This window comes from Mobula hypostoma, chromosome 1 (assembly GCF_963921235.1).
Source record: "Mobula hypostoma chromosome 1, sMobHyp1.1, whole genome shotgun sequence".
Classification (NCBI taxonomy): Eukaryota; Metazoa; Chordata; class Chondrichthyes; order Myliobatiformes; family Myliobatidae; genus Mobula; species Mobula hypostoma.
The window spans coordinates 98,656,139-98,669,310 of NC_086097.1; the positions used below are offsets into that span (position 1 = coordinate 98,656,139).

Sequence of the window (13,172 nt, forward strand, 5' to 3'; positions counted from 1 at the left end):
GCTTTTTTCCCTAGTGGGCTCAGTGACAGGCTGCTCTAAAAAGCCATCTTGTATGCAGTCTACAAATTCCTTCTCTTGGGAGCCAGCACCAACCTGATCTTTTGAGTTAAGCTGTTTCTATTTATAACAGTCCTGCCACACACTCCAGGGCTGGACAACAGTGGGCAGGCTCCAGACATCTTTGAACAACATGCACAAAATGCTGGGCTGAGAAGTAAAATAATAGTTGCCACTTTGGCCTGAAACCTTTCATCATCATTTTGTGCCTTGCTCAGGATTTCCAGCTTCTGCAGAATCTTTCACATCTGCAGACATACTTTGTGTGTGGGAATATTTCAGCTGGGCTTGTAGAGAGTGGGAAAGAATCTCAGGGTAATGTGATGATTCAGCCCTGAAGAGGTGCGGGTCAGACCCTCTGTTTCATGAAGTGAATGCTCCCTTTGCATCTGCCCTTCCACTTGGTGCTGAGCAAAGGCAGGAATGTGAAACAGGTTCCTTCCCAGAACAAACTACCAAATGTTGCAAAACTTGTGTGCAGATTGAAGACAACAACTAGTAATGTAGCAGGAATTATTTCATTGTTTGAAAAAAATAAATTCAAACTTTGCCATTGAAATTAAAACCATTGGTGAACTAATTGTTTCTTTTACACACATCAAGACATTTATAAATATACATTATATACAAAATAATTTTATAAAAGTATAAAGTTCAGTGCTTTACATTTAAATTAATTATGAAATACCAACCTTAAAAAAATATTGATTGTCTTGCTGCTCATTTGCCAGTGATTTGAAGGAATCTGCTCAGTCTGTACATTAGAGTCTGTCCCATCTTCTCTCCAGACCGTTCTCTGCCTGTGTAGTCACAGGGAAGTGCTCAGACAGTGAATGAGACGTAGTCTGTTGTTAATCTCCAGCTCACTGCCAGTTGCTCCCTCAGGAAAGTCCACCCTCAGCTCCTTGTTCTTCACAAGGAGGAGTCAGCTTGCCCAGCGCTCGGTGACAGGGGCAGTTGTTGCAGTCTCCAAGGTTCAGCCATCGGAGAAGGGTCTAAAACCTCCTAATCCTCCGTCTCCGCCCGACAACTGGTGCCTTTCACAAACAAATAAAATAGCGTTGCGGAGCCGCCGGCAACCTGCGCAGAGTGCAGCCTCTCCTCGTCAGCCTTACACCTACCGAGAGGAAAGGGAGGCCAATCACAATCAGAAATACCTTCGTCTTCTTTTGTACACTAACTTGCCAGCCTTCGTTCATGTATAAACTTTCATAAATTCTATTATATTTCTTTATTTTCCTGTAAATTCTCGCAAAAATATTAATCTCAAGTAGTATTTGGGAGCATTTGCATACTTTGATCTTCACAGCCCATCGTCAGGGACAGCGCAAAGTCAAAGCTAAACTTTTACCAGCAGCACAGGTCTGGGATTCATCAGCCTTGGAATGAGCCAGCTCATAGTCAGCTCCTTGGGTCAAACCCCTGGGCAAACTGCAATCACTGCTAAAGCAGACCCGCAGGTTGGCGCTGTGGTCACCGCTGCAGAAGTGGTGCCTTGGTCCGAGTAGCTGAGAGCCCGGCTCAGGGAGTTAACCAGCTTGTCCCATTGCTTCAGTAGAACACATAGGTGGGCTGATTCCCCTCGTCCTGAAGTCTCTCCAGACTGACATCAGTTCAACAGCTCATGTCAATTTCGTCTGTGCATTCTGCCCATGCACATAACCCATGTTACAATGGTTCATTGGTCAGGCAGACTCTTGGCACAGCTCATGAGGGGCAAATGTAAGTTTGTTCTTTTCTATTCCACACACAGGAGACTACTCATGATTAATTTAAATGAGCTGGTGTGAGTGGAGCTCCCACCCAGTACTGGGTCCTTTGCCCTGCAGATCACTGTTCCTCTGACACTGCTTAAACATGCTGAGGCTTTCTGCGTCCAACAAGCCAATTCCAAATCCCATCACCTTCATCCCCCATCTAATCCTTCACCCAGTCACTTTAAATCTCTGCTCCATGTGCCTGACCTGCTGCTGAGGTAAGTGGGCCTTTCCTAGTAACTCAGCCCGGGGTCTCCACAGCTCCTCCATGCCGACATCTTCCCAGTGAGGACAATGCCTTTGTAGTTGCAGTCCAATGGAATGAACAGCACCTTGTACTCCACTTGGGTTATAAACATGGAATTTTCTCATTTCAAGTAACCCACATCCCCGTGAACCATTCCTATTCCCACCAGCCCACCCAGGATCTCTTGCCCTCTCTGTTCACCTTTCCACCCTCCCCCTTGGTGTTACCTACACTTGTTACCTTCCCCCCACTGGTCCCATTTGCCCGTCACCCAAACCCCTGTCCCCTGGGTCTTTTCCATTGGGTTATAATTGTTATGCCCCACCTGGTCCAATGTGCCCATCACTCCTCCTCATGTGGACCCACATATCCCTTCCAGCTCCTACATCCCCTCCTCCCCCCTTTTTAAACAGACTCTCCCCCCTCTACACTCACAGTCCGGATGCAGGTTTTTGATTGTCCCTCTGGTCCTACAGATGCTGCCTGGCCAGGGTTTGTTTTTCGTCCCCCCTACTTTTAACATTGCACAGGAGCGAGTGCAGAAGAAATGGACAATCGTATCTTCCCAGAAATGTGGTGACTGGAACCATACACTCTACTCAAGATGTGGCCAATGCTATGTACTGGGCAGTTGTAGCTTCCCTCCCCTGTTTCCGTATTCCAGCTGACAAAGGAAGACATCACCTCACTGACAAACCCTTGCTGCTTTATGCTATGTCTGATTATCACCTCCACCACAGTGCCCTGTGGCCCATTCTCATTTTCCTTTCTACCCGCAATCCCGAAAATTAAATCTGCAATTACACGTATCAAGTTTCTGCAGATGTACTGTGGAGAGCATTGTGACTGGCCACATCACCGCCTGGTGTGGAGCCTCCAATACGTAGGATTGAGAGAGGCCGCAGAGGGTGGCGGACTCTGCCGGCCCCCTCACAGGCACAACCCTCCCCACCATCGAGGACATCTTCATAACGTAGGCGACACTCATCATTAAGGACCCTCACCTTCAGGGACATCGTCTCCTCCCACTGCTACTGTAGGAGAGGAGGTACAGGAGCTTGAAGACGCACGCTCAGTGTTTCAGGAACAGCTTCTTCCCTTCACCATCAGATTTCTGAGTGGACAATGAACCCATGAACACTATTCCTCTTTTGCACTTTTTTTTGTAACTTATAGTGATTTTTATGTATCGCAGTGTTGCTCTGCAAAACAGCAAACTTGGCACCATACAGTACGGTCTGTCAGTGACGATAACCTGATTATGATTCCCATACGGCAGACTGGTTTGCAATTCTATGCCCCCAGTACCTTTCCCACTGACAGTGTCCCAGTTTGTATCAAAATCTCCAACATCCACATTTCTCTGGCATTTGATTATGGACTTGGTGCACACAGGTCTACAACTTCCATCATTATGATGCAAGCCTCTCTGTTGTTCAGTGAAAGAATCACAATCATAGCCATGCTCAGCCCTCCAAATCAGTGTCCAACCACCCATTTACACCAATCTCATTTTATTCTCTTCACATTCTCATCAGCCCCCACCACCCCACCCCCAAGTTTCTATCCTTCACCTGCACTCTACGGGCTGTTTGCAGTTTACAGTGGCTGGTTAACCTACTGCCTTGCACATCTTTGGGATGTAGGAGGAGACCGGCTCACCAGGAGGAAATGCACACGGTCTCAGGCAGAATGTGTAGACACGTAGACAGTGTCTGAAGTCAGGATTGAACCCATGTCTCTGGTGCTGTGAAGCAGCACTTCTATCAGCTGTGCCACTGCACCACCAACGTGTGTGGTAAATCTTTCAACATGTTGTTTCTTCTCTCAACTGTTGTCTGTTCTGGTGCATTGAGAGTGGAGTCTGATCTTGACGAACCAGCCCTGTACCCCAGCAGATTATTTCTCCCCAGGTACGTGTCCTCATCCCGCTGACAACTGGCTCCATTACAGAGCTCCCACTTAGCTCGTGCCCCTCTGCTTACCTCAGTGGTGATGTCGTTCTGCTGGCTCTCTCCAATGCGAGACATACTGTGGTACTTCAGGTCACAGGCACAGGCTATCGTGGATATTCTGCATGACAGCTTTTCACTGCTAAACAAAGAGACAAGAGCAGGTGAGAACACAGCTGGCCAGATGGAGCACCAACACTAAAGTGATGGGAGAGAGGGCCCAGTGACAGGCCCATGGAACAGTGCTGCTGCAGCCCTTGTTCATCCACAAGAAATACAAAACACCTTTCTTGACGTCTGTACTGCCGCCCAGCCCAGAGCTCCGCAGTGTCACCCAGCCTGCACGTTTGTACTGTCATCCAGTCTTTACATCCATGAGGTTGTCAGGTCTGTGTCCGCAGCGTCAAGCTAATGCATCCTTTTAGAGAGCATGCTTACAGGAAGCATTGAGCAAGCTAAGGCTTGTCTGTTTGGAACCAAGGAGGATGAGAGGTGACTTGGTAGAAGTGTATAAGGTGAGAGGCAGTGATAGAGTAGACACCCGGGCCTTTTTCCCAGGATGGAAATGGCTAATAATTTTCAGGTGATTGGAGGAAACCCTGGGTTTTAAACACAGACAGTGGTGGGAACATGGGAGTCAGGGTGGTGGTGGAGGCAGACACATTAGGAACAGTTAAGAAACTCTTGGGCACATGGATGGAGGGCTATGTGGGAGGAATGGGTTTGACTGATCTTGGAGCAGGTTAAAAGGTCAGCAGAGCATCATGGACCAAAGGGCCATACTGTTCTAGGTTCTGTTCTCAAAGCACCAGTGCTGCTTATGAACAATGTGCCTTCTGGTGTTTACACACGGAGGAAGGACCACAGACGGGCCGCACTCCTCGAGTCTTGGCAATCGACTGCACCGAATCTGTACATCTCTCAGCACTCGTTTTCACAGCCTGGACTCTCCAGTCAATGGCATTTCTCTGCAGACATGTCTTTGTACAGGAACTCCAACAAGTTTTGGGCAAGCCAAAGAGCATCTTTCACTGAGTTGAATATCTTCCAGCAGCACTCAGTTGGTGACCCTGGGAACACTCCATAGATCAGAGAGGACTCTGCTTTATTTGATGAGGACCCTGCATTCTTTTTCAGAGCCTCTGTGCAAATGCAAAGCTGGCAGGTGGTTGTCTCATTCTCCAGGCAGCTATGCGTCAGGAGTGAGACTGACCACACAGGAAGGATCCGAGAGGGGGGACCACACTCACCACCAGCCAAGTGAGGCCATGGTGCTTGCTGCTGAGGTCTAGAGATGAGCTTTAACAGTGTGCTCAGAGAACTCTACCACAGAATCTATTGTATCCTTCTCCTGTGGTATGGTATCTGCTCTGTGCTCACCCCTGCCTGATGTACTTGTGCTCGAAGGTGTTTTCCTGAAGGAACCTTTCCTCAAGGATGTCGTGTGGCAATATCTATCTGAGTGGACCACTGTGTGCCCACAAGGCCAGACCTATCCTTCATTACACCAGGACAGGTAGAACCTCAGCAGGTAGAGAGACGTGTGCCTGTGTCTACGCATGGCTTGCAGTTCCACACAAAAGGTGGTGATCAGGATGAGGATAAATTTGTTAGACTTCCCCCCCCCCCCCCCAATCTCTGGGGATATCAATCTTCACCTGTTGGACACGTTTCATGGTAGATTGGTTGCTTGACAGCCAAGGTGGATGAACAGAATATAGGGCAGCATCCACGCCAAGCCGGGCAACACCGAGAGCACCTGGCACCTGATGACCAGGTTCATTCCTTCCCATCGAGAGGCAGCACCACTCTCACCACCCCGGTTTCCTTTTGACCTTCCCCAGTCGCTGCACCCATTTCTGTGACATGCCTCGAGGCTTCTGAACCTGCTGACCAGAGCACTCAGGTAGTCAGACCTGGTGATGGACCCATGGGTCCAGTTGCTGAAGAGCATGGCTTTACTCTTCCTGCGATTCACTCTGGCCCCTGACACCGGAGTAAACTGGTGGCAGATGCTGATTGTTCTGCCTCCAGCAGAAGACAATGACCTCGTCCATGTACAGGAAGGCTTTGATCTGGGTGCTCCCACTGCCCAACACTCTTATGCCCATGTCTTCCGCAATGGATTGGGCACAGGGTTGCAATGGCAGTCAGTGGAGTGGCAAGTTCCTGCGGTGGGAGACCGAGTGTCCCTGAGAGCTATGTCTACAGGACGTATGTCCAGTTGCAACTCCGCTCAGACCACGTGGATCAGTAGCTGAACTCAGTGAGGAGCGTATGGGGTTGGGGGGGCAGGGGTATCATTGACAGGAGTTTCAGGGAAGTGGTCAAACCAGATGTTCAACTAGCTAGCTGAGTGACAGCCAGGAGGGACAGGCAGATAACTCCCTTCTCCAACAAGGATACTGTTTTGGATACCAATTGCTCCTCAGGCCAAATCAGTGGCTCTGTTGCACAGGAGGGCGAGTCAAAGACTAGGCAAGCAATAGTGAAGGTGGATCCTACAGTCAGGGGCACAGTTTCCGTGACCCCAGGATTTTGTGTTACCTCCCTTGTGACATGGTCAGAAATGTTTGAGTGGGAACAGGGCATCCTGAGGGGGGGAGAGTGAGCAGCCAGAGATCATGGTCCATACTGGTACTAACAACATCAGCTGGAAGGGAGGTGAGGGAGTCAGGTAGAAAGTTTAAGCAAAACAGAACGTACTTCTAGGGTGATCATCTCAGGATTATTCCCCATGTCATGTGCCAGTGAGGCAAGAAGTAAGAAAATAGCACAGTGGCAAGGAACTGGTGCAGGGGAGAGAGCTTCAGCTGTCCAGAACATTGGGATATCTTCCAGGTCCAAAGCGGGTTATACCCGAACAGGAGTGGCACCAATATTCTCACAGGTGGGTTTGCTACTGCTACTCAGTGTGGCAGAGGGTTTGGAACTGGGGCAATTGGTCAACAGGTGGGGCAACTGAGAAGTTAGAGGTTAAGTCGAGTGAGTCCAAAGGCAGGGGCAGACAATGAATGGCAGGAATGTTGATCTGATGTGTATTTACTTTAGTGATAGGCAATGCAGATAGTTAATACATGGAATGTAAGTTGCAGCCATTATAGAGAGTTGGTTGACAGCAGGTAGGACTGGCAGCCGAGCAGTACAGGACATTGATGTTTTAGATGCAATAGAGTGGGAGAGTGGCAATACTGATCGGGGAGAATGTCACTGCTCTGCTGAGAAAGGACATCTTAGAGGGCCAACCAACTGAGACTGCAGTTCAGGAATAAGAAGGGTGCAATCATTATGGGACTATACTGTAGGCCTCGTAAAAGCTAGAAGGAACGGATATGCAGGCAGATCATCAAAAGATAGAAAATCAACAAGGGGGTGGTTCAACACTTAATATTGACTACAGCTCCCCTAGTGCCAGGGCTTAAACAGAGCAAAGTTGGTCAAGTCCTCCTCAATAGTTTCTTGAAACAATATGTAGATAGTCTATTCAGGGAAGGAGCAATACAAGACCTGGGGAACGAGCCGGCCTAGGTGATCAGAGTCTCAGCGGGCAGGCATTTTGGACTATAATTCCATAAGTTTTAAGATAGTCATGGATTTGGTTAAGACTAGACCTCGGGAGAAAGTGCTAAATTGGGGGTAGTCTAATTAACACAGTATTAGGCAGGAGCTGGAGAGAATGGATTAGGAGCAGCTGTTTCGGGGTAAAAACCATATCTGACCCTGGGAGTCCTTTAAAGGCCAGGTCATTAGAGTACATGACAAGTACAAAGGAAAATGAAGCACAAATAAGGTTTGTGACACGGCTCTTGTCCAATTAAGGATGGAGATTTAGGAGAAATCTTTTCCAATGAAGGAAGCAAGAAAGAATGTAAACAAGAAATTAGGAGGGCTAAAAGGGATCACAATGTCCTTGGCTACTGGAATTACAGAGGAGTCCAAAGCATTTTAAAACAGGTTAGCTAGGGAAAGGGTAGATGCATGCAAAAAAACAAGGAAAGAAGTTATGCTGCAGCCAGAGGAAATTGTGCAAAGTCCTTAATCACTGAGGAAAAGGACATGGATGATGGTGAGTTTAGGGGGGTGTTGGAGTCTTGAAAAACATTAAGCCTCCATGGCCTAATGGGATCTATCCTAAGATAGAGACAGAAAACCTACAGCACAATACAGGCCCTTCAGCCCACAAAGCTGTGCTGAACACGTCCTTACCTTAGAAATTACCTAGGGTTACCCATAGCCCTCTATTTTTCTAAGCTCCATGCACCTATCCAGGAATCTCTTAAAAGACCCTATCATATCCGCCTCCATCACTGTCGCCGACAGCCGATTCCATGCACTCACCACTCTCTGCGTAAAAAACTTACCCCTGACATCCCCTCTGTACCTACTTCCAAGCACCTTAAAACTATGCCCTCTCAGCCATTTCAGCCCTGAGAAAAAGCCTCTGACTATCCACACAATTAATGCCTCACATCATCTTATACACCTCTATCAGGTCACCTCTTATCCTCCATCTCTCCAAGGAGAAAAGGCCAAGTTCACTCAACTTATTCTCATAAGGCATTCTCCCCAATCCAGGCAACTTCCTTGGTAAATCTCCTCTGCACCCTTTCTATGGTTTCCACATCCTTCCTGTGGTGAGGCGATCAGAACTGAGCGCAGTACTCCAAGTGGGATCTGACCAGGGTCCTATATAGCTGCAACATTACCTCTCGGCTCTTAAACTCAATCCCACGATTGATGAAGGCCAATGCACCGTATGCCTTCTTAACCACAGAGTCAATCTGCGCAGCAGCTTTGAGTATCCTATGGACTCGGACCCCAAGATCCCTCTGATCCTCCACACTGCCAAGAGTCTTACCATTAACGTTATATTCTGCCATCATATTTGACCTACCAAAATGAATCATGTCACACTTATCTGGGTTGAACTGCATCTGCCACTTCTCAGCCCAGTTTTGCATCCTATCAATGTCCTGCTGTGACCTCTGACAGCCCTCCACACTATCCACAATACCCTGAACCTCTGTGTCATCAGCAAATTTACTAACCCATCCCTCCACTTCCTCATTCAGATACTGAGGAAAGCAAAGCAGGAGATTGCTGGAACTTAGAGAGATTTATGTATCATCTTTAAGCACGGTGCTAGAAGACTGGAGAAGAGCCCATATTGTTCCATTGTTTAAGAAGGGCAACAGGAGAATTAATGACTGATTAACTTTACACCAATTGTAGTTAAATTACTGCAGAAGATTCCTAGGAACAGAACTTGCTTACATTTGGAAAATGATGGACTTATTTGGGACAGTCAGCTTGGCTTTGTGCAGGAACAGTTCTGCCTCATGAGTATGATTCAGTTTTTTTAATAAAAAGGACGCGGTGAAAATGATTGACAAGGTTAGGGAGGTGAATGTTCTCTACGTGCACTTCAGTAAAACATTTGACAAATTCCCTCACAGTAGGCTGGTCCAGAAGAATTTGTCACATGGGATCCATGATATGTTGATAAATTGGATCCAAAATTGGTTTGGTCAAAGGAGACAGAGGGCAGTGATGGAAGGGCAGTTTTCCTGCCTGCACGTCTATGACCAGTGACGTTCTAGAAGGATCAGTGCCGGGGTCCCAGTTTGTGATATACATTAATGATTTGGATGAAAACGCAAGTTACCAGATCAGTAAGTTTGTAGATAACATGAAAATTGGCAGAGTTATGGATACTGTGGAAGTTGTCAAAGGATTCAACAGGATATAGATGAGTTGGAAATATGAGCAGGAAAATGGGAGACAGTTTAATCCAGACAAGGCATTTGTGGAGGCCAAATGTGAAAGGAAAGTATAGAGTAAATGACAGGAGCCTTAGAGCATTGATGTACAGAGGAACTTGGGGTTCATGTTCATAGCTCCCTCAAAGTGGCAACACAAGTGATAGGGTGGTAAAGATGGCCTATACCATGCTCAAGGTTAAAAGTTGGCAAATAAAGTTTCACTAGCATAAAACTTTGGTCCGGCCACTTTTGGAGTACTGTGTGTAGTTCTGGTCACTGTATTACAAGAGGGAGTGAAAGCTTTTTTGAGGTTCATTATGCTGCTGCTAGGATTCACTGTAACAGATATAGGGAGAGGTTGGACAGACATAGATTGTTTTCTTGGAAAACAAGTACATAAAATTATGAGTGACATCAACAGGGTAGATAGAGTCTTTTCCCCCAGGATGGAGATGTCAAATACTGGAGGGCGTTGGTTTCAGGTGAGAGGGTACAAGTTTAAAGGAGATTTATAAAGCAAGTTTTCTTCCCCCCACACAAAGAATGCTAGTTCCCTGGATACAGTGCTTGGCGAGTTGGTAGAAGCAGAAATGTTAGCAGTCTGAAGAGACAGACAGATAGACAAGCATATGAGCAGGCAGGAGATAGTGGTGTACAGACCAAATGATGGAGAGGTCTCTATCATATTGTTGTCTATTGATTTGGACTGCAGGATTGATGTGTGTATAGAGCAAATGAGATCCAATTCCCTCCCTCAGCACATCCCTCACATACACAAATGATATCCGGTCGAAGGTATATCCTTGATCCAAGTTGCCTGTGGCTGTTCACAGTTTTATGTTAACTGTGCCCCCAGCAGAAACACATCCCCATTTTGTAGCCCAGCCCATAATGTGAACATAAATGTAGGTGTGATGAGCTCCACACAGAAGCTGGTGGTGTGGATGGTGAGGATGGGGAGGATGGCTGTCTTAGGCTACAGCAGGATATACTGTAGAGCAGACGTAAAGACTTGGGAAGTACTGGCAGGTGGAATTCGTGCAAGGCCATGCGGTTTGGGGGAGCAAGTGTACAGTTAAATGGTAGGGCACTGAGGAATGTTCATGGACAAGGAGTCTTGGGGTTAAGGTCCACAGTTCCAGAAAATGGTAGTGGTGAAGAAGGCAACTAGCCCGTTTGCCTCATCAGTCAAGGCATAGATTATAAATGTCGGGACATTACGGTGTGACTTTACAAAATACTGGTTAGGCTGCACTTGAGGGCATAGGTGGAAGACAAGAGGGAGGTGCTTTAAAGAGACTGACTGGAAGGATTTTTTTTAAAAACAGAGTGGTTGATATCTGAACGCATTGCCAGAGGAGGTGATGCAATTAGATATAATCACTACATTTAGGAGTCATTTAAACAAGTACATAAACAGACATGGAAGTCCTAAAGTGGGCAAATGGTTAGCGAAGACAGGCAAAAGTGTTGGCAGGACCTCAGAAAATGGGATAATTTGCTATTAAGTACAAGAGTCAACTGGACAGCAGGCCCTCTACAATCCCCAGAAACACCACATTGCAGTGCTCCCTCGATACTGCCCCTTCTACAGTGTGGAACTCCCTCAGTACTGCCCCTCCCATGGTGTGGAGCTCTCTACCACAGTGCAGAGCTCCCTCAGTACTGCCCTTCCCAGTGTTACGATCCCCTAGTATTCCCCTGCCACAGCGCGGTGCTCCCTTACTCCTGTCCCATGCCACTGTGTACAGGTCTCGCGTTGCTGCCCCTGCCACACTGTGTGACTGACTCACTGCTCCAGCCTATTCAGTAGTATCTACCCAGATGGCTGTGCTCACTCAAAACTGCACCTCCCACTCGTGGAGATAAAAGAATGGGATGATTACTTTCCTTGGATTGTATTATGGGCAGCCCAGTTGTCAGCAGGATTTAGAAAAACAAGTGTAGGGAGTTTGTAGATAGTTGTGATAATAGGATTTGTACTAGTAAGTGATTTAAATTTCTCTCATATTGTTTGGGACTGACATACTGTAAACTGCTTAGAGTGGATAGAATTCGTTAAATGTGGCCAGGAAATTTTTATTTTCAAATACTGTGTCGATGGCCAACTAAATAGAGGGCAACACTGGACCTCCTGTTGGACAATGAAGCCGGGCATTCTATTAGTTTTAAAATAGTCAAGGAAAAAGATAGGATGGCATTAGTCAGGAACTTGTAAAAGTTGATTGGGAGAGGCAGTTTCTGGGTAAAGGGACATCTAGCAAGTGGGAGGCTTTAAAAGTAAGACAGGGAGAATTGGGTCATTATGTTCTTGCTAGAATAAAGAGCAAGGCCAGCAAGATTGGGGAACTTGGTTGACAGGGGATATTGAGGCATTGGTCAGATAAAAGGATGAGGCTCGTGACAGGAATAGGCAGCTGGGTTGAAGTGAATCCTTTGAGGAGTACAAGAGATGTCGGTGTTCACCTTGGGAAGTAGGAGGGCAAAAAGGCAAATGGATCTGGTTGGCAAGGTTAAGAAAAATCCTAAGAGATTCTACAAGCAAATTAAGAGCAAAAGTTTAATTAAAGAATAGGTCCCCTTAAAAGTGAATGTAGAAATCTTTGTGTGGAGCCACAATGAGCCTATTTTTCCATCTGCATTAGGTACTCGTCATGAAAGATACAGAATTAAGGGGATTGACTGGTGACGTACTAGAACATATCCACATTACAACAGAGGAGATGCTGGTGGTGTTAAAGTGTATTAAGGTGGAGAAATCCCTAGGGTGTGATAATTTGCATCCTGGGACATTGTGGGAGGCCGTGGAAGAATCTGCTGAGATATTTGCATCATTTTGATGAGGTTCATTTTGTGAGGTTCTAGGAGACGGGGGGGGGGGGGGGCTAATGCTGCAACTTTATTTAAGAAGGGCTGCAAGGACAAACGACAGGATGGCAAGTCTCATATCAGTTGTGTGAAACTTATGAAAGACAGGATCCAGAACAGTACAGGGCCTTTGGTTCACAGTGCTGTGTCAACCCTTCAGCCTAATCCAAGATCATTCTAACCCTTCCCTTCCACATAGCTCTGCATTTTTCTTTGATCCATTTGCCGATCCAAGAGTTAAATGTCCCTAATGTGTCTGCCTCTACCATCACCCTGGCAGGGCGTTCCACACACCAACACTGTAAAACCTGCCTCTGACATCCCTATACATTCCTCTAATCACCTTAAAGTTATGTCCCCTTCGTAAAAACTATTTCTGCCCTGGGAAAAATTACTTACTTGATCCATGTCTCTTATTATCTTATACACCTCTATCACGTCACCTCCCATCTTCCTTCACTCCATAGACAAAAGTCTAGCTCACTCAACCTTTCCTCATAAAACGTGCTCTCTAATCTGGGCAGCATTC

At 46.7% G+C, this 13,172-nt stretch overlaps 1 protein-coding gene across 3 annotated transcripts in view; it reads right to left on the minus strand.

Annotated features, from left to right (window-relative positions):
- The window catches only part of dll4 (delta-like 4 (Drosophila)), a 98,248-nt gene that overhangs the window by 52,777 nt on the left and 32,299 nt on the right, over positions 1-13,172 (minus strand). For 2 of the 3 annotated variants that reach the window (XR_010018644.1, XR_010018642.1), the window contains exons 10-11: positions 4,047-4,155; positions 750-1,174 (exon numbers count right to left, since the gene is read on the minus strand). Coding sequence is in view for 1 of the 3 variants with exons in the window: in XM_063053418.1 (XP_062909488.1) it covers positions 1,169-1,174; positions 4,047-4,155 (115 nt within the window). In the remaining 2 variants the exon portion in view is untranslated. Of the gene's footprint in view, positions 1-569; positions 1,175-4,046; positions 4,156-13,172 lie in introns of those variants that run through there. The other variant, XM_063053418.1, reaches the window with a different exon arrangement.